This window comes from Mya arenaria, chromosome 14 (assembly GCF_026914265.1).
Source record: "Mya arenaria isolate MELC-2E11 chromosome 14, ASM2691426v1".
Taxonomy (NCBI): Eukaryota; Metazoa; Mollusca; class Bivalvia; order Myida; family Myidae; genus Mya; species Mya arenaria.
Genome location: NC_069135.1, coordinates 14117332 through 14139258, shown reverse-complemented (window position 1 = coordinate 14139258; position 21927 = coordinate 14117332). Strand labels below are relative to the sequence as shown.

At 36.2% G+C, this 21927-nt stretch overlaps 2 protein-coding genes across 2 annotated transcripts in view; one reads left to right on the top strand and one right to left on the bottom strand.

The window, feature by feature from the left end:
* Positions 1-15: 15 nt before the first annotated feature.
* On the top strand, positions 16-10244 carry LOC128217665 (mitochondrial-processing peptidase subunit beta-like). Its single transcript, XM_052924967.1, has 13 exons — positions 16-141; positions 396-545; positions 2102-2188; positions 3722-3943; positions 4197-4303; positions 4929-5008; positions 5426-5535; positions 5743-5981; positions 6330-6395; positions 6658-6774; positions 7446-7503; positions 9062-9137; positions 9908-10244. The coding sequence occupies exons 1-13, from the start codon at positions 79-81 to the stop codon at positions 9970-9972; spliced, it is 1440 nt and encodes a 479-aa protein (XP_052780927.1). The 5' UTR covers positions 16-78; the 3' UTR covers positions 9973-10244.
* Positions 10245-11124: 880 nt separating this feature from the next.
* LOC128217070 (cadherin EGF LAG seven-pass G-type receptor 1-like) overlaps positions 11125-21927 on the bottom strand; it is a 37916-nt gene continuing 27113 nt past the window's right edge. Inside the window, exons 17-33 of the mRNA XM_052923925.1 lie at positions 21619-21828; positions 21280-21472; positions 20846-20989; positions 20355-20460; positions 19930-20106; positions 19628-19757; positions 19175-19381; positions 18679-18899; positions 18267-18413; positions 17818-17986; positions 17406-17501; positions 16479-16716; positions 16027-16200; positions 14589-14735; positions 13971-14141; positions 12997-13246; positions 11125-12290 (exon numbers count right to left, since the gene is read on the bottom strand). Of these exons, the coding sequence (XP_052779885.1) occupies positions 12266-12290; positions 12997-13246; positions 13971-14141; positions 14589-14735; positions 16027-16200; positions 16479-16716; positions 17406-17501; positions 17818-17986; positions 18267-18413; positions 18679-18899; positions 19175-19381; positions 19628-19757; positions 19930-20106; positions 20355-20460; positions 20846-20989; positions 21280-21472; positions 21619-21828 (2805 nt within the window). The 3' untranslated portion in view covers positions 11125-12265. The remainder of the gene's footprint in view (positions 12291-12996; positions 13247-13970; positions 14142-14588; positions 14736-16026; positions 16201-16478; positions 16717-17405; positions 17502-17817; positions 17987-18266; positions 18414-18678; positions 18900-19174; positions 19382-19627; positions 19758-19929; positions 20107-20354; positions 20461-20845; positions 20990-21279; positions 21473-21618; positions 21829-21927) is intronic.

Here is a 21927-nt window from a genome sequence, read left to right as displayed (position 1 = left end):
ACAAGTACGAAGTTAAACGAGTACGAAACTTATGAAGAGTATTCCGCATGCGCAGTTCGGTTCGTCCTTAGCTGGAACATGGCTTCCAAACTGATAAAAGCAGCAAATTCGCTGTCAAGAACTTTCCCAAGAATCCAGAAGGTAGAAAGAACATGACATATTATGTATTACACACTTTTTGATTTATTCTTCATGTTGAAAAAACCCAATGTGGTTCAGAAAATTTACAACAAGTTTGATCAAATTTTACCCCACCCATCTGTTTAACATTGAACGTCGAAAATAACTTAATAAGACAACAAGACATGACATTGCTGGAATGATATAATTAAATGTAGTAGCATTTCACAGACTGCTAGATTTAAATTAAAACTTTTTCAATTTGTTTGTTACAGGTATCAGGACTGACAGCACCGGCGAGCCAGAGGTTTAGGTCCACAGATGTAGCTGCCAAGCCTAGCCTGCAGCTCCTGGAGACTGAAACATCACAGCTGTCTAATGGCTTCAGAGTAGCCTCAGAGAATTCTGGGGAACCAACATGCACAGTATGTGAAATGCTAATTTAAAAAATATGTGAGAATGATAATTGATGTATTTCAAATAGGGTGCAGGACGAAGTGAACCATTTCACAAGTGAACCAGTTCCCAAGTGTACCATTTCAGGACCAAGTGAACCACATATGTATTATATAGTGGCTATTGTGTGATGGCACACTGAGTGGTGTTAGTAGTTTATACTCCGGGTCCCGGCGTGAGCACATTGAAGGGTCCCAGAGTGACAGTTCAACCACCGCACACCTATCCTGGGCGGTGAACCAGTACTAGGTGCCTTCACTTCTGCAAGGAACTGACAACTTCTGTACATGCCAGGGGCAGTGGTACAGTGCGAATGGTCGTAGAAAGAATTTCATTACCAATCACAACAGAAGTAACCTGGTCCGCCCGGGAATCGAACCCGGGTTGTCCGATTAACAGTCCAACGCTCTACCAACTGAGCTAACCGGGCGGTCACGTGATGGCACACTGCCTGAAAGGTGATAATAAATAGTAATTATCGCCATTTGAATGCTAGACTTTCGCACATTTGCTACACTGTTAAAGATGTTTATTTAGCTGTTAGAAATTGACTTTTAAGCTTCATGACAATTAATATAGTAGCTATTTTATGATAGTAACATAAATACAAGAGATGCATAAATATTATTTATTACAAATCAATAAATTAACAACACATGTTACAGTTTTTCATTTTTCTTTTCCTTTTTTCAAAACATTGTTAGATATCAAAATACATAATTCTAATAAATAAACACTTTGATATGATTAACAATTTATTTATATTATCTATTAAATCATTTATACTCAGGAAAATAAACTCTGAAACATAATATTTCATTATATAACATATAGATGGTTCACTTCGTTTCACCAAGTGGTTCACTTAGTCCTGGTTCACTTCATCCTACATTCTTTAAAATATTGTAGTGTGTGTGGGTCAGAACCAGCCACCCGGTTAGCTCAGTTTGTTAGTGTTCAGGCGGTTGTGGTTTGAGCCCATCATCAGGTGCACTTTTCATCCCAGGTTTACTTTAATATGCTAGTTTGACTTAAGGTTCAAAGAAGAACATAAAATCAATCCGAAAAGCTTATCTCAGAATATAATGTTATTCCATATTCTTTCAATTCATAGCATGAATTGGCAAAATAAATCTATCTATATCAGAGTCATATTAAACACTATGTTCTCCATTTTGTACTGTGTACACAAAGTCATTAATCTGTGATGTCATTGAAACAATTTTAAGAGGAGTGGTACCAATACTTTTTTGTACCACGACATAGTTGTATCGTTTACTTTTTATAGTAGGTCTAGGGCTGTATTTCTAGTTATTTTTGTAAGCGAAGTTCGATTTTATATCCTAATTGGTGCATTTTAAAATGCTGCAGATGAATAACAAATCAGTTTAATATCTGAATGTGTTATTATTTTAAGTATGATGTACTTTTGAATTCATATAGATTTTACAGCATTATGCTTTAAACTTCTAATACTGATTGTTTATCTTGTTTATCTTGCTAAAACATTTTTCTGAATGTCTAGGTTGGCTTGTGGATCAATGCTGGAAGCAGATATGAAACTGAGAAAACAAATGGAGTGGCTCACTTCCTTGAACACATGATCTTTAAGGTAAATTGTCTATTATAGCCACACTAGATACGGAATTTGAAAAGTGAATGTGCAGTGTACCTGGGCATGCATACTTTTGGGCAAGCCGGCCATCTTGTCTGAATTCTATGAGGCCGACACAAAACGGCAAATTATGAGGAGTGTAAAAATGTTTAAAATAAGACACTGACGCAATGGTCGAAATTGACACAAGCCCGCAAGCCCTGCACTGGTTAAATTCTCTCCGGGCTTGCTCAACTTCTGGATTTATAAGCAGGGCTTGTTGATTTTTAGCTCGACTATTCAAAGAATTAGGAGAGGTATATACTACTCACCCAAGTGTTGGGCAAATAATGGGCCTTCAGTATTTGACTTAGAAATTCTGGTTTTGCATGTTAGCACACATAGGTTAATAATAATATCTGAGCAACTAATTGATGTATTGCATTAAGACTTTATACAATGGTACTAACCATCCAATCTACTTAACTAACCAAGTAAGATAACTCTAGTTTGCATTAAATTCAAATTATGGCCCTTTTTATTCGACATAGTAATTCGAATACATCATGTATTGCATTGAAACTTTCTACACAGGCTCCCAACCATTCAACCTTTATTAATCAGGAAAGGTAACTCTTATCTTGCATATTAAATCATTTTTGCCCCTTTTTTATTCAACTTAGAAAGTCTGGTTAAGGTTTTGCATGTTAGCAGACATAGGTTAATATCTCAGCAACTACTTGATGTATTGCATTAAGACTATACAATGGTACTCAACCACCCAACACACTTGAATAACCAAGTTAGATAACTGTATTTTGAAAATAATGGCCCTTTATTTTTGGACTTAGAAATTCTGGTTAAATTTTTGCATGTAACCACATTCATGTTAATTTCTCAGCAAATACATTATGTATTGCATTGAAATCTAATCTAATTTTACAGTGACCCATGTTTCGCCAAAACTTTCCGATCCTTACACTGAAAAGTGGTGTAATAGTCCAGCGCACTGTCTCTGTGACAGCTCTTTTATGGCAAGCACTCGTGAAAATTTAATTTCAATGATTGCTGAACATGTAAATATATGCTCAAATATTGTCTTTGAAATCAACGTCTTTGCTTAGCAAGAACAACATAATTTATGATGTAACTTCCAGTAATCATGTTTTTCACTAAGATCCTGCTTCTGCTGTAACTAAGTCATTTTTTTGTCACATTGTAGTCCCACGCTTTGCAAAGTAAGACGTAAACTTCCAGAATAATTAAATATTGTGCAAAAGAGATATTGTCGAGTACATATTGCATATTTCTGGATGTAAATATTTTGTAGGGACCAAATGATTCCAGACTATCTGTCCTCTATAGTTTGCTTTTACAGCTAACATTATAAGAATCAACCCGCAATGTCTGAATTGTTTTCACAAACACTGATGTGGCACACTGTCACTGTCATGTTTAGTTGAGTGTTATTTTACACCTTATTGTTCCTTTTTCGTGGTTTGTACAATTAAGCTATTGATAATTATTCTTATCTTATTTGACATTTGAAAGGGCACATCAAAGCGCTCTCAGCGTGACCTTGAACTGGAGGTGGAGAATATGGGCGCTCACTTGAATGCGTACACGTCACGGGAGCAAACCGTTTACTATGCCAAATGCTTCTCTAAGGACCTGGAGCGTGCTGTAGAGGTCCTCGCTGACATTACACAGAACAGCCGCCTCGGCAAGGATGAGATAGAAAGAGAGCGTGGGGTCATCCTCCGGGAAATGCAGGCATGACTGTGTTATAAATGTTTTAAAACTGAACTATATTGTTTGTGTAATGATAGAAGATGTTTTCTAATTTTATGAAATCTTGGATGAACTTGGTTTAAAATTTAAAGTAATGAGCTTTCAGGGAAAGCTTGAAATATTTGGGAAATTGATGATAGGGACAGAAGCGTAGCAGTGATGTAGAGTCACACATCCTAGCACATCCCTTGATTTTCTTGTTGGTTGATGTTTTAACATATATTGTGTTATTCAGGAGGTGGACATGAACCAGCAGGAGGTTGTGTTTGATTTTCTGCACGCCACAGCCTACCAGGGCACACCACTCGGTAGAACCATCCTCGGGCCCTCAGAAAACATCTTGTAAGATCATTCACCTTGTCTGTCTTCAATAATTTCTGATCATTGACTCTATTATTTTGCCTGTTTATTTCTTAAAGAAGATAAACTTTAGTTTATAGGACCAGGACACTTTGTTTTGGGTTACCTGATTTTACGAATTAAGCATCCACTGTTTTTTTACTGTTTCCGTTTTATAGTCTGTTGGTAATTTTCTTTAAACTAAACTATGTTTTGAACTTTTGATATGTAGTTTAAATACATTTAAAGATTTATACAGAAGATTACTATAACGCCATTCCCTGTTGATGGCAATAGCATTCTTACATAAAGCCTGAAATATATAGATAAAAAGCTTACCTACACTTCCTGTTTTGAAAAGAATGTTACCCTAACCACACTATTTTAATTTTTTTTCGGCCTAAGAATGCTTCGATTGTCATAACATTATAGACTAGACTTGAAATTGATGAGGCTAAACAAGATTTGCATCCTTAGTGAATATATTGCAGATTACATGTTCTAATTGAAAGCAATCTGTTTTCTATTGACAATGCACTATACAGTAACAGTATTGTTATTGTACCGGTATGTAGTTTGAATGTTTTTAAGAACGTGTGTAATTTGAAGAACTGACTTGTTCCTGCAGGTCTATTCAGAGAGATGATCTGGTAGAATATGTGAACACACACTACACTGGGGACAGAATGGTGCTCGCAGCTGCAGGAGGTATAATTATCTAATTTAAATCTATTCATTCATTGTAGTCAAGAGGTATAGATTGTGAGATGCAAGAATCTATACTTGCCTCTGGTGTTATTGAAAAGACTTCTTTGATTATTACCTCAAAGTAATAATGGTTTTGTCTGAATTTCATCGATAAATAAATTTAAGTCTATTACATGTAATTGAGATTAGCTGCAGCATTGATTTCATCTATTGTCTTACAAATGTGTGCTTTCATAGATAGATTTCACATTAAATATAGGCAGAAAATCACATGAGGAAGTATATAATTAAACTGGTAAAATATCTTCATAATCAAGATATAGGCATCAAAAATATCTGTGTAATCAAGATATATTTGCAAACTAATGTATACATGGTATCCCTGCCCCTGTTCACCTGTGTGCATGATATCTGCAGGTGTGGACCACCAGAAGCTGGGAGACCTTGCTTCCAAGTACTTTGGTAAACTGCCCCGCAGTCACCCAGACTCTGCCCCAGATTTCCCCACACGATACACAGGCTCCATTGTGAGTAACCGTTTGTAGACCTAATTTGTAGTGACTAATAGCCATTACAGTTATGTAAAAGTTTGTCAACTTCTGACTGAAAAAGCTGATGTTCTAAGAAAAAATATTGATGATCATCTATGTGAAGTAAACAAAATTTCGATCAAGGTAAGATAGAAATTGTTATAAAACAGTTATTAAATGTTTTCCTGTTGTTCTGTATGGCAGATAGAGGAACGTGAGGACAACATGCAGACAGCGCACGTGGCTCTGGCCATGGAGGGCGCACCCTGGGAGAGCACAGACAATATTGCCCTCATGGTGGCCAGCACTCATTTGGGCTCCTGGGACCGCTCCCATGGCAGCGGCACAAACCAGGTGAACATGTTCTCCAACCAGGTGATCGCCAACAACCTCGCACACAGCTACATGGCCTTCAATACTTGCTACACTGATACAGGACTCTGGTGAGTTATGGTGATTGGGGGGGGGGATTAGTGGGCAGATGGTGTAGGAGTGAAATACTTTTGAAAAAATGTTTGTTTTTTAAAAGATGAGTGATTAATTATTACTTCGTAAATTAGCAATTACAATTATTTTCTCAGTAATTACACTTGAAGGAACTACCCCTGCTATTATCTTCATTTGATTTTGAAATTTTAAGTAAATGTATGCCTGTAGGTGTCAGGGACTGTAGACTTAGGATTTTAGTCTGGCATAGTTTGCTCTGGTGGTGCAATAAATTTGAAAAAATATGATTGCCTGTCCTAGTTTCGCATTGCAGTTGATTTAATTCTATTTATTTCTATTTCCAGGGGCATGTACTTTGTGACGGACAAGATGCATCTGAGAGACATGTTCTGGCTGGTGCAAAACCACTTGTAAGTATGGCTGTGGTAAAATATCAGAATAATTATCCTTACACATAATTTTTTCTAGAGTATTAAATTATTGAGAACTGTTGTTTCACTTTATGGATGTGCTTAGAAAAAGTGATAGATCGGGAATTCAGAATACTTTCACCATTCAAATTGTTTTGTTTGAGACACTAGCTATTTATGGTAATAAATGGTCTCTGTGAGCAACCTGAATGTGGTACCACCAAACTGTAATAAATACATCAACTCTGTATGGTGTTTGCAGTATGCGTCTGTGTAGCGACATCACAGATATTGAGGTAGAGCGAGCAAAGAGATTCCTGAAGACAAACCTCCTTTTACAGCTGGATGGAACCACAGCCGTGTGTGAGGACATTGGCAGGTAAATTATGTTGCTCAGCTGGGGAGGCAAAACTTTCATAATGCAATTGCATAAGGGAAGCAGTCAATATAGTCTAATGCTATCTTGTTTAATGGTACAAGAAAACATACAACATGCACAGTCTTCATAGATGTCGATAACTTTATAAATGTTAGGGTTAAACTTACTGCCTTAGAGATGTGCCAAAAGCTATGTAATCCACAATGTTGGGTCTACTAGGGAGATAGGGTTTTAAAGAACAGGGTGCTGCAGAAAAGGGACATAGTAATGTCAAAATTGGGCACACTGTATCAGGCTTATTTATTTGACAGAAAATGTTCAGAATTGTGTTGAGTTGAACTATATCAGGGTTCAACTGTCAAATATGTAAAGTAGTATGTATTTATCGAAAAATATTTGACAGCCTTAAGCATTTAATTTTATGAATGCAGAAGTGCTGTTCTCCATTAGGGCAGATGGGTGCTACACACTTCCATAACTCGTCAGCTTAAGCCCGAGGAGTGGTTTAAGTCCCTTGTAAAGGTGATGAACTTTGATAAGCCTATCCTTTTTGCTGCATAATTTACAAGCTCGAAATGCCATAAAAATTTAAAGCTACACTGATGAACCATGTTCTGACCTGTATAACAAGGCTATATGTGAATCTCACTGGACTGGGTTTGACATTTCAGACATATGCTGTGCTATGACAGAAGGATCCCAATTGCTGAAATGATCAAGAGAATTGATGTGAGTTATGATTTACTTATTATCTATGTTGCTTTACAGCGATTCATTATGTATGCATTGACAATTTTGGTATATGTAGGATCTCACATGAGCAGGGGTGTAGAAATTAATTCAAGTAGCAGGGAATATCCTAAAAGTAGGCGGGGGGTCTGGGTGTCCTCCCCCAGTTAGGGTCAAGGGGGCAACGCCCTTTGTGGGATGAATTTAAGCCTTTTTAACCAAACATTCTAGTCTTCTGGTGCATGTTTATTTTGTAACAGGGAAACTTAACATAAATGTACTAGAATATGATACTGAAACTGAGTACTATCACCCCCACCCCCCACCAGTGAGGGCTAACTAATTAACCAAACTACTGTCAAATTCAGGTTCAGGATAATATTATAACATTCCAGACCACATGCCTTGACATTTGCTAGCTATTCCCTCCTAATAATATATGTAATTTCTTCTCTACCAATTATATACTTTCAGCCACTGAATCACTATTAACCTCTGTAAATTAAACATCTAACTTCATTTTCTGTGGTTCTAGATATTTCACCTGCAGCTAACTTATTCCATTTTAATAACCAGAAGAAATATCTGGACACTTTGTGATATTTAAAGCGTACTAAATTTCACCCAACGTACATGTAAAATTCATCAAAATAATGGATTATTTTTAGCAGTGACATTACCGCAAGCTTCTTCATTTTGTTTACACCTGGTTAACAGGCGTATATAAAATTTACTGTTGCATAAAAGGTAATAGGACTAACAGAAGGCCAGACACGCTCATGTTGCATACTTACTACGCTTTTTTGTGTCTGGAAAAAATATTTATTTCACCCTCCATTGCTTCGCAAATCATTAATTTCAAAACATCCGCAGAGGGGGATGCGACTAATAAGGTCATGTATCTAGCTAATGTTATTGTTCTCGGAACACTGGGAAACCCAAACCTAATTCTTGAAAAACATCCCAGAGGGGGATGTGACTAATGACGTCACGTATCGAGCTAATGCTGTATTGTAGTCGGAATGCGCGGAAAGCAAAATAAACAATACCAACAATCAAGGTTTTAATAGGATGTAAACAGAACAGACATGACAAAAAATAACAGATTTTATTTTTGTTGATGCGGGGAAATTAGCCGGGTGGAGATGCTAAAGTAACCGGGTTATTTTACCGGCTCCCGGCCCATTTCTACACCCCTACATGAGGTGCAATTTAACACAGAAAGTTATGGAACAAACTGAGGAAATGATAAAGCAAGCCTTTTCTGTTAATGAGTGTCGTACAATTTTGTATAAAGGGAAAGAATATATTCTTTTTTTGCGGTAAAAGGTTTGATGCTTAATTAGTTTAGCAGAATGACATCATTGTCAAGTTATATTGCACTACTGTAATATAGGAAAATACTTTATAATGTTGTATTAAACTAGTAAAAATAAATGTTGTGTTGAAAGACTTTTAATAAAGCATTAAGGATAAATATCTCTGACACCTATTGATGTTGTAGCATATGGACAGTATACAGCTGTTTGAACCGTACATGTTTTGTGTTTTCGTGCAGAGTTTGACGGGAGATGATGTAAGAGCCGTGGTTTACAAGTACATCTACGACCAGTGTCCGGTTGTAGCTGCCATAGGTAACTGAAAACTCCTTGTCAATCGATATAAATCAATAAATTATTTCCTCTCGTAATCCTCCATTCGTTCTTGAATATTTCTCTTGTTCTTATATTGACTGAATTGTTGTGTATTCATGATAAGAAAAACCCTAGAGGCCTGGTTATACATTTGCAGAAAGTGTCTTCAATATAGAAAATATATTCTTGCAATCATGTTAACTGGATATTTTTAAAGATAATGTAAATTATATAAGAACGCTAGTCTTGTTCCTGTTTACCAAGCAAAAGCAACTGTTTAATCATTGTTAGAAATACAAGGCTTGACAAGTCTTGTTGGTCAACCGTAACACATGTTAAGAATAGTTAAGTGGTATAGTAGTCTGCCTTTCTACCAAGAGTTTCCAATTAGGGCAGTAGTTGAAATAAGCACAGGCCGGCAACTCCCGCACTGGTAAAATGTCATCCGCCCTTGCTAAATTTTTGAATTTTATATAACAAAGCTTGCTCAAACATTTGATGCAAAGCAATAGTGTAAGAATTTGGGCCTGTTCATCCAAGTCTAATATCGATGACTGTCACTATCTCACGGACTCTTTGAAACTGCGACCAGGACTGGTTTCTTCTAATGTACGGATTAATAGAGTGCTTTATATCAGCTTATAGCTGTTTTCACAATAAAGCTAAAAATTAATAGTATAATCGAAAGCTTTTTTATAGGTAAATTCATGTTTTGTTGTGCTGTCAAACTTTGTAGTATTTGCATCACAAATACAATTGTTTTTTTCCAGGACCGACTGAACAACTGCCAGACTACAACATCCTTCGATCTCGCATGCAGAGATTTAGATTATAATAGAACTGACAGGGAAATAGGGACTATTTATTCCATTGTTTTTCAAAGAAGATGAAAGTAAACTTGAGTCATGCGGCAATGCTCTCTTAGTGTTTTGAAGATCTGCAAAATGGATATTTGTGAAGTCGTGGTCTTCATTTGATTTTTAATAGACAGAATTTCAACATTATAGTTATAAGAATGACATGTGATAAAAGTTTGCTTGTAGAAGTGTTTCGTTGATGTAATTGAATTTTAATGAGGTAGATTTTATTAAAATTTACCAAATCAAACTTTGTTATTCATTATTGACCCTTTTGAAAGCGTACTATGGACCCATTGAGTCTGCATTCACTGAATTTGTCTGCTCATCAATTTTCGATTTTTATCTCGTCCATACATTGTTGCGATGTTTATGGAATGAGATAATTCGCTAACATCTTCAGATGTTTTATCAATACCAATTTAAATTGCTTTGTAACTTTTGGGTTACAGCCCTTTGAGGGACTAGATTGATATCTAGCTAACTTCCCATTTGAAGCTCTGTCAAAAGTGGACCCAACTGACTTTGCTCGCTCACATATCATTTCTGATATGTCAAGTTATTTTGCGATTCCTTATCATGTATCCATTATTTTCTGATCCTGTTTAGTGTTGCTTGTTGTGATAAACCACAATAATAAAAGGCCATCATTTGCATTTAATGCCAAATAGTTATCTGTGATATATAGGTTGGATGATTGAGTACCGCTGTATATATTCTGAATGCAGTACATCAAGTAGTTGCTGTGATATTAACCTTGGTGTGCTTACATGCAAAACCTTAACCAGATTCTTTTAATTCATATAATAAGGGCCCATAATTTGCAGATTATTCAAATAAGTGTAATCTTAATTCATGAATAAAGTAGGTTGATTAGTTGGGAATACATATCTCAAGTTTCAATGCAATAAATGCAAAACCTGAACATAGGTACAACGTTGATTCTAGGGTGAGTAGTATAGATCAACATGGGTAGCATTTCACATCATATTTTTCTTTAAAAAATTTACCTTTTTAACATGTATGTGGTCTCGAGGGATACATGCTTGCATACCAAACACGGCCTGATACAGGATGTTAAAAACCCTTCTATCATAATAGCTTCTATGATTACAACATAAAGAAGTCTGTCAATTTTAAGTTTTATTCCTTGTTAGGATATTGTACAAAACATCCAATGTATTCACAAACACAGTATTCCAAAATGTGTAAACAAAGAAAAACAATTACAATAGATAAATGAAATAAATATGTTGACATATTCACACAAATCAAACAAAACATTATGCTACACTGTATTTATAAACATCTGTTAGGAAATTAAGATTGTACATATTTTGATATGATATGAAGTAAGATTGATCTCAAAAGCAACATGTCATCACTTTCCGAGTGTTGACCTAATGGTTTACTTATTAAATATCTAAAAATTAAACCAGAAAAACTGAGCAATGAAAGAAGGCAATCAAATAGAAGAGCACTTGCTTATTTGCATCACAACACGGTGAAAATGCTACAACCAAGATATATTATTATAACTGAATGAGGCTGGGACTGTGTTCCTGCAATGAAATGTTTATGGCACACTCAAAATGCAGATGAACTGAAAGATTAATCATTTGTAGATGCTGGAAATTAATTTTGTGGTAATGATTGCAATGCAGGAGTATCTATTGGGAAATGAAACACACAAATTGCCTTCTCAACATAGTTCATAAATGCATTAACATATTACAGTTACAAAAATAATGTTTAAAAACTGATTTCACACACGAGGATTTCTCTTCATAAACCACACTGTAGAAGAAATACTAATATACTGTATCGTTTACCGTTGTAAAACCTTCAATAGTTTCTGTCTTGGACATTTTCAACACAGGTAATGAACTCCACTTTTCTCTTATGGCATCAAAGTCTGAGATCAATCAATATCTGTAAATCTTTTTACTTTAAATTGGACTTTGCTTCATTAAAGTAAGAAGAAGCATTCACCCACAGAATTTTGATCATGGTCTTGTTTTTCATTTCTAACCAATCAAAAACTCACTGGGTTTTGTTTCTACAGAGAAACAATGTGTTAGTATGTATATATATATATATATATATATCATTGAATTAATCACAACCTCCTTGTGACATTCACACTCGTATTACTACTATCACAAAGCACTTGTTTAATTAACTTTGGTGGTGTTCTTCCATAAGAAGAAACTTTCCCAAACTTCTTGTCTTATTCCTACAGTTTCCGTGACAACAGTTTCCATGACGACATCAAACACAAGTTTCATGACTGCATCTAGGTTAAAGGTAAAAACAAAATACAACATGTTAATAAAACAAAACAAAACATGCCATGCAAGGAAAACAGAAAACATATACAAGTTGGGCTTTTGAGAGATTTTGTTTGTTTTTTATCAAAACTTGACAACAGTCCAATTACAGAGACTTGACTTGTATATGCTCCCTATAAACTAAACAGTAAGCAAACTTCAAACAGAATCATGGTTTTACTTATGTGAAAGAACCGCAAGCATAATGTGAAGTATTATCTGAAGTTACTCAATAATTATTCAAGCACAACATAATCCACGCAAAATGATTTAATCAAACAAATGTTATTATATAAAGATCCTTAACCCGCACATGCAATTTGTTACAATAATATAACTATTTTCACTATATTCAACAGGTGCAGTGAACCAAACACAAGCTATGTACAATGGCATGATCCTAAAAGCAGAAAGCATGTCATCTAATTTATCTTTTTTAAGTTCATTCCAGAAAGTAAATGTAAGAAGTTCTCCTGAATGGTTTGATATCACAAGTATCCTGCCATTGTACATCCATGATTGATAGTGGCCATGTTTACTGGAACAAAAATACATTCTACAAAATGATTGAGAAGATAAACTTTGTTCCAATGAACTAGACTTTTTAAGTGCAAACAAAAAATTGAGTCATGAATGTTGAGTTTGTCTATGTGTGTTGCCATGGAAACTTACTCTGACTCGGAGTCTGAGGACACGCTGCCCCTGTGTGTGAACACCTTGACCACCATGCGGTCTTGAGGATGGGGAATGGGACTCCCTGGCCCAGAGCGAGGGCTATGAGGGGGGCTACCTAGTGGCGAGCTACCCAAGTCCTCCCTTGGGGAGTGTTTGACCTGGGGGGACCCCAGTGGGGACCGGGGACTCAGTCTACCGATATCCACAGAGTCCATTCGCCTGGATGTCGCTACCTTAAATTCTCGTCCTAGTATACACAAAATAACAGTTTATACACAAAATATGTTTAGGTCCGAGTTTTATTGATTGGAAAAGGAAAATTCTCAATTCTTGAAGCTATAAAAGTATACAGTTGATGTGGAATGTTAAGCAGGAAGGAAACCTTTACATAAATAATAATGAATCACAAAAGCACAGTTAAGCCAAATAAAGTATAAAACAAAACGCTTTGTAACTTTGTGACTCTTCAAAATAAAATATATTATATACCATGCTAGTTACAGAAAATACACTTCAATTTTATAATACAATTTTGTCCATTCATAAAATTTTCTTACAAAGCAATTTGTACAATTTTGAAAGAAAAATGGGACAAAAAGTGCCATGGCATAATAAAGTTCTGTACAATACAAAAAGCTTGAAAAATATATTGACTAGGAAATCTTATAACTCAAGCTTATAATACATGTAAATCATTCAATTACTGAGAAATAACTCAATTAGACAGAGTATATTATTATTATAGACAATTTCAGTTAATATATACAACTAGAAATATAAAGCACAGGCATATTTGAACACAAGACTATCTTAGCCATTTGAAGACCTAGACCAACATTCGCAACAGAAGTAAACAGATATCCTTGACACATTGGCCATTTTCTTTGCTCCAGAGTAAGCCTGAAGCACCCAGTCAGCTCACTGCTGGTTCAGGAAATGTGAGAACGCACCCGGGCCATATCGGGCTGTACCTTTATACTCGGGCGTCTGGAGAGTGACATCAGGCTGGGTGCTGGAGAGGGTTGGCTGGTCTGATGAGCGGTAGTCTGACTCACTTCCTGTGTAGCCCGAGAGCTGGGGGTCCCCGGGCCACTGTCCTGGGTTGTGAGAGGGCTGTGGGGAATACTTCGGGGATGGAGGGCCTGTGGAATACAAACATTCATACCATGACTGTCAAAACTAAAAATAAGTCGGTTATATTGTTAATTGTTTCACAGGTTAAAATTGGTTTAAAGCTAATCAATATAAAACAGTTAAATAAAGTATTTGGGGAAAACAACTGGTACATGATTGAGTACCGAAGTTATCAAGAGTTAATTGAAAGCTGCAACTGGATGAAGGTATTTGTATACAAACATTATTATGACATATATGAATGACATATCCAATAGTATTGTAATTGCCCTCCAGCCAGTCATCGATTGGTTGATTGCACAATGAAATAAAGCCACTGACTAATAGAAGGGCTACTTGATATATGAATATGTGTTAACACAGACATTCAATTTAAATGCATTTATACAAAAATATTAATTGATGGTTGGAGAAACGACTAGTATGGTGTATATTTCCTGGTCTGTAATGTGTACCTGCATATATGTGGTGTTCAAATGGGTTGTGATACTGGTGGGTGGAGGACGGTATCATTGGTGATGGCTGCTGCTGCTGCTGTTGTTGTTGTTGCTGCTGCTGGAGAAACTCTTCTTTCTTCTTGCGAATCTGTTCACGAGCATCCTCTGAAAAATACAAAAAGTCAAGATTAAACAACTGACCATAATAGTATTGTTCTATAAGATTACTCATATGTTAATTTTAACATTGATTTCTTTGATCCGAATGTTTCATGAAATTTATGAATACCATAGGTAATAACTGATATGAAATTTACAGGGTAATGTGCAAATGTTAATAAAAGAAATGTTTTCATCTCAATTTTATAATAGATTAATGTGACTGGATACATTTCAAAAATATGATTATGAACAAGAAAGGATGATAGAAAAAACAAAGATGGTTAATTAAAATGGACAATGTTATTAATGACCATGCCTAAATCAGGTTAGGTGGGGGGATACAGCCTGACTAACAGGAGTTGTCATGCTCTGCAAATGAACACATTTCATGTTAACAATGAAAGCTGGTTTGTTTATAAATATATATTTATATTTTGTCATGTGACGTCCTCTTGACCAATCTAATAGTGTTAGTTGGAAATGCATTTAGATATAGATTTATAGTATTAATACAGTTATGCCCATAAAGTCATGTAATCTATTAAGTTTATACATGCATTATTACAAAATGGAGCTTTTCTAGATTTCTTTTTGACACTTTGTAACAAATTTAGTGATTTTCAACATACATTCGGAGTGATATTTACAATTACACCATTTTTTAAGCTTCTGTTGGCACATAAACCAGAATTGCCAAGTTTCAAAGACTAAGGTTAACTTGTACAAATATTCCTCCATCCCAAACACCCAGCCACCTGCATTCACAAACTTGAACCTATCACCAACCATGTGTGAGTGAGTTACCTCTTGGCAAAAGCCGGCTCATATGATAGAGCAACTCCTGACAATCTACAAATGGCATTGTGGGATATTTATTCAAATGGTTTAAGTTTTTACTTTAACAACTATTAACGCTTTTATTATCATAATCAAGCTATACCTTGACGATGCCATACAGAAATTATCAACGTTTCTGCTGAATACATCTTTCTGGCATTTCCCCCATCATACTTGGTGTAAATTAATCTTGTCACATTTCTTAATCCAATAAACCGACTATATAACTACTTTAAATTTCTAAAAGATACATTAGTCAAAACCTTAATCTCTAATTTAATAAAGTGAAAGAAAAGAAGAATGAAGAGCAATTAGTACCATGAATGTGAATGAAACTACAGGATGTGTCTAGGTAATAATATCTATTTAAATATTAATATGGTAATATGAAATCCAAAAGCTAGGAAAGCGATAGCGTAGCTGTTTTCTTCAAATACCAAACACTCGACTCACTCACCAACTTTCTTGTTTTTTGGTGCTGTGTTTTCCCAGTCTAGTCGTACATCTACATCATCCTCGTCGTCCGAGGAGTGGCTGGATGCCAGATCGAGACTTGCATGCTCTGACATCTCGCTGTCCGAATCTGAGTCGTTACCCTCACGTTTTCCTCGGATTTGCATTGTGTCTGGGTCTGTGTGCAATGTTATAATAGATAATTGTTAATAAAAGTTTAGCAGAATAGTGTTAGAGTCAAATATTGTTTGAATACAATGAATGGAAGATGTTTAATAAATCTTTCAAACAAATAAGTCTAACCGATCCACCTTGAAAGACTTTTAATAAACATGTAAATTCATTAACTTCTCTACTATATTGAAACAGCTCATTTGCCAGTATGATAGCTTTATGTATTTGATTTGTGAGTAAAGCATAAATACCACCATCCTTAAACAAAAATCCATTACACACCTAATCCCTCTGGTTTCTCTGGGTCGTACCCATACATGCCAGGTTTCTGAAATGTGTACGGTGGGGGATTCCCGGATGTGGATGTATCGGTACTGCGCAGGTACTCCTCCCCGCGGTACAGGCCCCCGCTAGATTTGCTCGTTGAGTGAGAGGTGGTGGAGGTTGTGGAGATTCCCACGTTGATGCGATTCATTGTCCCACCGTCACACATGTCATTACGATACGCCAGTGCCGATCTCTGAAAAATGGGGACACATTTCAATAAAGATTACATCCATGATAATGTTCATTGTTCCATTATTCACAATCACTTGACTAATTTTTAGCCATTATCACTATGATTTACAATAGGTTTATTCGTACTGAATTTTCATCTGGTAGATTGTATTCAACTTGCATTGATTTTTGCTCATGCAGCTGTACAAAATACACAACAGTGTACCGGGTAATGTGACGACCCTGGGCAAAATGCAATACCAATAACCTTTTTCATCATCTTAAATATTTAATTGGCTTAAATCATTTGACATGCCTTTGCATTCTACATTACATTTTAATAGAATAACATTTCTTTCACGTTTCAACATCGTATTATGACAGTTGAATGTTACCATCTGACATTGCTCTAGATGGAATAAGGAAAAAGGGTATATTGGGATATATCTTGCAAGCAAATTTAAGCATATTTATGATAGCGATTTAATAGCAGTATGTACCCTATCGCCAAGCTATTGCTAGAATCCTACTTTTGACTTGTTATAGCATTATACATGTACCATCTATTCCTTAAAATAGTGGAATGGAATTATGGAATAAATAGACTTCAAAACAATGTCATTCTAGAGGGCTACAATACTTTTAAAACAAAAAGGACATTCAAATGCACAGCAAAACATATTCCAGGATATGTGAGCATAAGCCACTTACACTGTAGACGGAGCTACGTGTTCCCCCGATGTTATCATCCAGGTCAAGCTTGTGGCCTCGACATCGATACCACAACTTCTTTACCTCGTGACGAACCTAGAAACATGAAGTATCGATGCTCAATGGTCAAACAGCATTGGAACATATGGCTGCATTAACTTTGTTTAAAAAATGGAGGTGTCATTTACACATTAACATGTATATACCACATACAAGACTATGATAAAAGTTATTTTTTGTTGAAACTGAGAGCTGTAAAATTAAATACTCAAAAGACCACATATGGAATTTTCTCCAAACCAATCTCCTACAGAATCTAGCTTAATACAAACATGAATAACTTGATGTGGATGTCTTCCGATCTGAAGGAAATGAGGGATGTTAAAGAACACCTGAAATAACCCAATAATACCTTATGGTTGACAACTGTGTACATGATGAAGATGAAGACTCCGAGTGTGAGAGAGAGGAGGGCGTACAGTATGTGGAGGCCTGTGACATCATAGTTGACAGAGAGCAGCCCCACCACCCATGCCACGCCCCACAACAGCAACAAGATGATGTTACCAAACATACCAACCCTGCATGGGGAAAAGAGAGTTGAGAAACAATTATTCTATTATAGGAAATAAAGGTGTTCAAACAACCAGTCTATTAACAAGAGTATGAAAGCCTCTCAATCAATATCACCAGTTTTAATATTTTGACCTACTAAAATCATGTAAATAAATTTTCTTCCACACTCTGGGTAAAGTAAAGCAGGTTTAATTAAAAACTATTAGTAAGAAACATTAATATTAGTATGCCAAACTGAAAATCTGTCCTCTAATGTCTCTTTTATACAATCTGAGCCATCCTCACCGGAGTGCCTGTACATCAGTGACGGCCACCTTCTCTCTACATGAGCCCCGTATTGCGAGAGCAAACACAAACACCGAGATGATCACTGCCACAGCAACAGGCCCCGCAAAACTCCATATAAACTTGTCCTTCATTGACATCCAACAGCTGCAGAAAAATATTTAAAAAAACAACAATTAAAATTGACTTTTGAATACAAGGCAATCATTGTCAAAATAAGCACTGACATATAGGAATCTGGATTTTAGTATTTTATCTATGTATACCATATATACCACTGTCACATTTTTAATTTTCTAATTTTTCTCTGTTTATAAGCTTAATTTCAAACAACAAAGATTAAAACCAATTCATCAAACTATATTTATAAAACAATCATCAACCTGACCTCATCAACCTAACCCATACTTACAAGTTTTTGTTTCCGTATCCCTCTGCATTGAGGCCCGTTGCCAGGGAGACGATGATGCCGGGTATGACGTAGGCGAGGAGATAGTAGAACTTCATGGATCCTGCATCAATATTGCGGATCTCAGTCAACATTCGGTACATGTGCAGGATATCAACAAACAGCCAGGAGAAACCAGTCATGTAGAAGTAGTGCAACATTATGGCAACTAGACGGCAAGACAACTGCAAACAAAATCAAGTAATTAGCATAAGTGGTTAACTTTATAAGTCACAAGTTCAATTATTGATATGTTTTACGCAAAACTTAAATGAGTATCTGAAGTCAGACAAACAAGACTTAAATGTTTTGCCTAGCATCAAATATGAAATTACTGAAAAATCTGTGTATTTTGTAATTTTATAATCTTAAACTGACAGGTATGATGTCTTCGTCATCAACCAATCATTAGTACAAAAACATAACTAACTTAACTAACTCAAACTATCATCAACCCTACCTCATTCTCTGTGCGGTTGATGCCAACTAGGAAAGCCATCTGGGAGACAAACATGACAAACATCAGGTTGATATGGATGGAGTTGGTGTTGGACTGGATCCGCTTCGGGAAGAACAGGATGATGAAGGTGATGAACAGGCAGCCTAGACACATGGACACACCCACATACGTGACCACCTGTACCGTGATGGGCTCTGGGGGAACATACTGCAATGGAAATAAGAGCTTTTTAATTGTTGCAGAGTAATATGCATATCAGTGAAATGCAACTACAATGATTCTGTAGTTTGATACTTAATAATAATGAAAAACTAAAACAAACTATTCTGTTTTTAAAGTAATGAAAACACAGGTGGCTTACAAGACTCTCAACTGATTATGAGTACATAAAAATATAAATACATTTCATGCAGTGTTGCATTCAGCAAAAAACTTGTGACCAAATTAACACACCTCTTGGTCTGATACATCCATTAGAAGGGCGTAGCTGGTCATGTGGTTACAGGAACACTTGACGTACATCTCCTCATCCCAAGACAAGCGCTCAAGGACTGAGCAGCCCGCCGTAGACCACTCACCGACACTGCCGGAGGTTAAGATAAAAAGTAAATAATTATGATTCTCTGACATGAACAAACTGACCATACAATTCTTACTCTTATTATTCTTACTTATTCTTAAGTTCAGTAGCATTGGATTTTTTTTGTTCTACTCTACTTCATGAACATCTGGAAAATGTAAGTAGGGTACCATACCTGTTCTTGTTGTACATCCAGGCAGCACACTGTGGTGATGTGCGGTTCTCCGTAACCAGCTGTCGGAATGTGATGGTGACGGGGTCAGTCAGGGGACCAGTGACAGCCTGACCCTCATCACGTACTAGCACTGTAAACACTGGGGAGTTCACTGAGATAGGACGACCTTCCAATGTCCTGTTGGTGGGATTGATAAATTTTATTTGTAATTTAAAAAAAACATGTCAGATATTGTCCTTTAACAATGTAAAGTTTGTAAACCAACCAAGAGCTTTCCTACCAGTTCCCCATGCACATAAAATGAGGTCTAAATCAACAATATGTACACATTTTAAGTTATATAAGTTGAGAGTATTAAATCACTTGCCCAATGGTATGGTCACATAGCTATCTTTGCAGACAATCAATATTGTCATTCCTCCTACCTGACACTAGAGGCATATTTCCTGGGCAGTAGATCCCCCAGCTGTTTATAGAGTATGTAGCCCACAAACGCCTTAGGTGTTACACCAAACTGGGGATTCAGGAAGTCTGGAAAAAACACACAGTTATTTTGAATAGTTATAACATTTCCCACAGTAAATAGACAACTTCTAGTTTGTAATGTTGAAAACCAAACTTCTTGTATAACAAAAGGGCCTCTTTACTTCAACATAAACATATACATGTATCTCTTTGATCCAAATATAAATATGTTCACTGTAGTTCATTCCTTATAAAGAAAATGCTTTGATAATGATTTATTTAACAAGCAGCAAAATTCAAGAAATGAGACTGAAAACCGTTATTTTCCAGAACTACATGATGCGCTGCTCATACACATGACTTAATCAGGATCTTAAATATATTTCCCAACCACTTATCAGTAATTACCATGGAAAAAGAAAACCCATGAAATGTTGGATTACTCTATTACCTGTGAGTGTAGCTTGGGAGAGGATGGATTTGGGCAGATTGATATTTGTGTCTTCATCAAACATAGGGGCTCTCACAATGTTGTCAAACTTCGGGATCACCCGGCCCGTAAAATTGTTCTTGTTGATGTAGTCTATGCTGAACACTGGAAACAGAGAAAATGACAATCAGAGTGATTTAAAGACTGTGAGATAAGAACTGTGTAAGAAAGATGCAGCTGATAAAATATGATGTTAATAGAAACCAAGATAAACGTTAATACTATAATTCTATTTTTCAAAACATTCATAGCAACTCAATGTCATGGTAACACAATGTCTGACAATGACAACTCACTGATCTTTATTCTGGTACAATAAGACAATAATGTGAACATAAACAAGTCTTAGAACATAAGATTGTAAGAAGTTTTAACAAAGTAAAAAATCAACCGACCTATGTTGTTGGTGATGATGCTGTAGGGTCTAACAGACCCAGTGGAGGTCAGTTCAAGGGCAGACAATGTAGTGTTGAGGTATGTCTCGAGTTTCCTGATAATCTCCCCTGCCCCATCTCCACCACAGCTAAGATGGGCCCAATCACGGGCATATCGCGTCTGCAGCACATCACTCAACACGGAAATCAGGTTCTGCAAGCAAAAGTTAATTATAGGGGCCGTAAAGGAAGGATTTTTCTAAAGAAATCTATTAGTAATTCACCAGCACACTTATTCATCATTACTAAACAAAACATGAAAGCAAAGAATCATCCTTTACTCAATCCTTTCCTACTCACATAGAGAAATCTGCTGTCCTGTTCACTAGTCAGACTGAGCCCTGATTGGTTGTTCTCGTAGTTAAGAATACGGCAGAGGATACGCAGCGTGATGTTCAGGTCATTACCATACAGCGTCTTCGTCAAGGACACAGAGCTAGCCAGGGAACTCAAGGTTGTCTTGGCAACAAATGTGTTGATTTCCAACTCACCACTCTCAATTTTTTCAATCTGAGGAGGAACAACTTTAAAAATTGATATCAGCTTACAAAAAAAACATTTTTTAAAGAGCATTTTCAACACAAATATCCTGGTTAGTTTATTTGCTTG

Bases quoted from the DNA above. Each gene is read 5' to 3' on its own strand.
- LOC128217665 (XM_052924967.1), top strand. From the start codon at position 79: ATGGCTTCCAAACTGATAAAAGCAGCAAATTCGCTGTCAAGAACTTTC. The intron at 142-395 runs GTAGAAAGAACA...TGTTTGTTACAG, and splicing joins CTTTCCCAAGAATCCAGAAG to GTATCAGGACTGACAGCACC. The intron at 7,504-9,061 runs GTGAGTTATGAT...GTTTTCGTGCAG, and splicing joins AAATGATCAAGAGAATTGAT to AGTTTGACGGGAGATGATGT.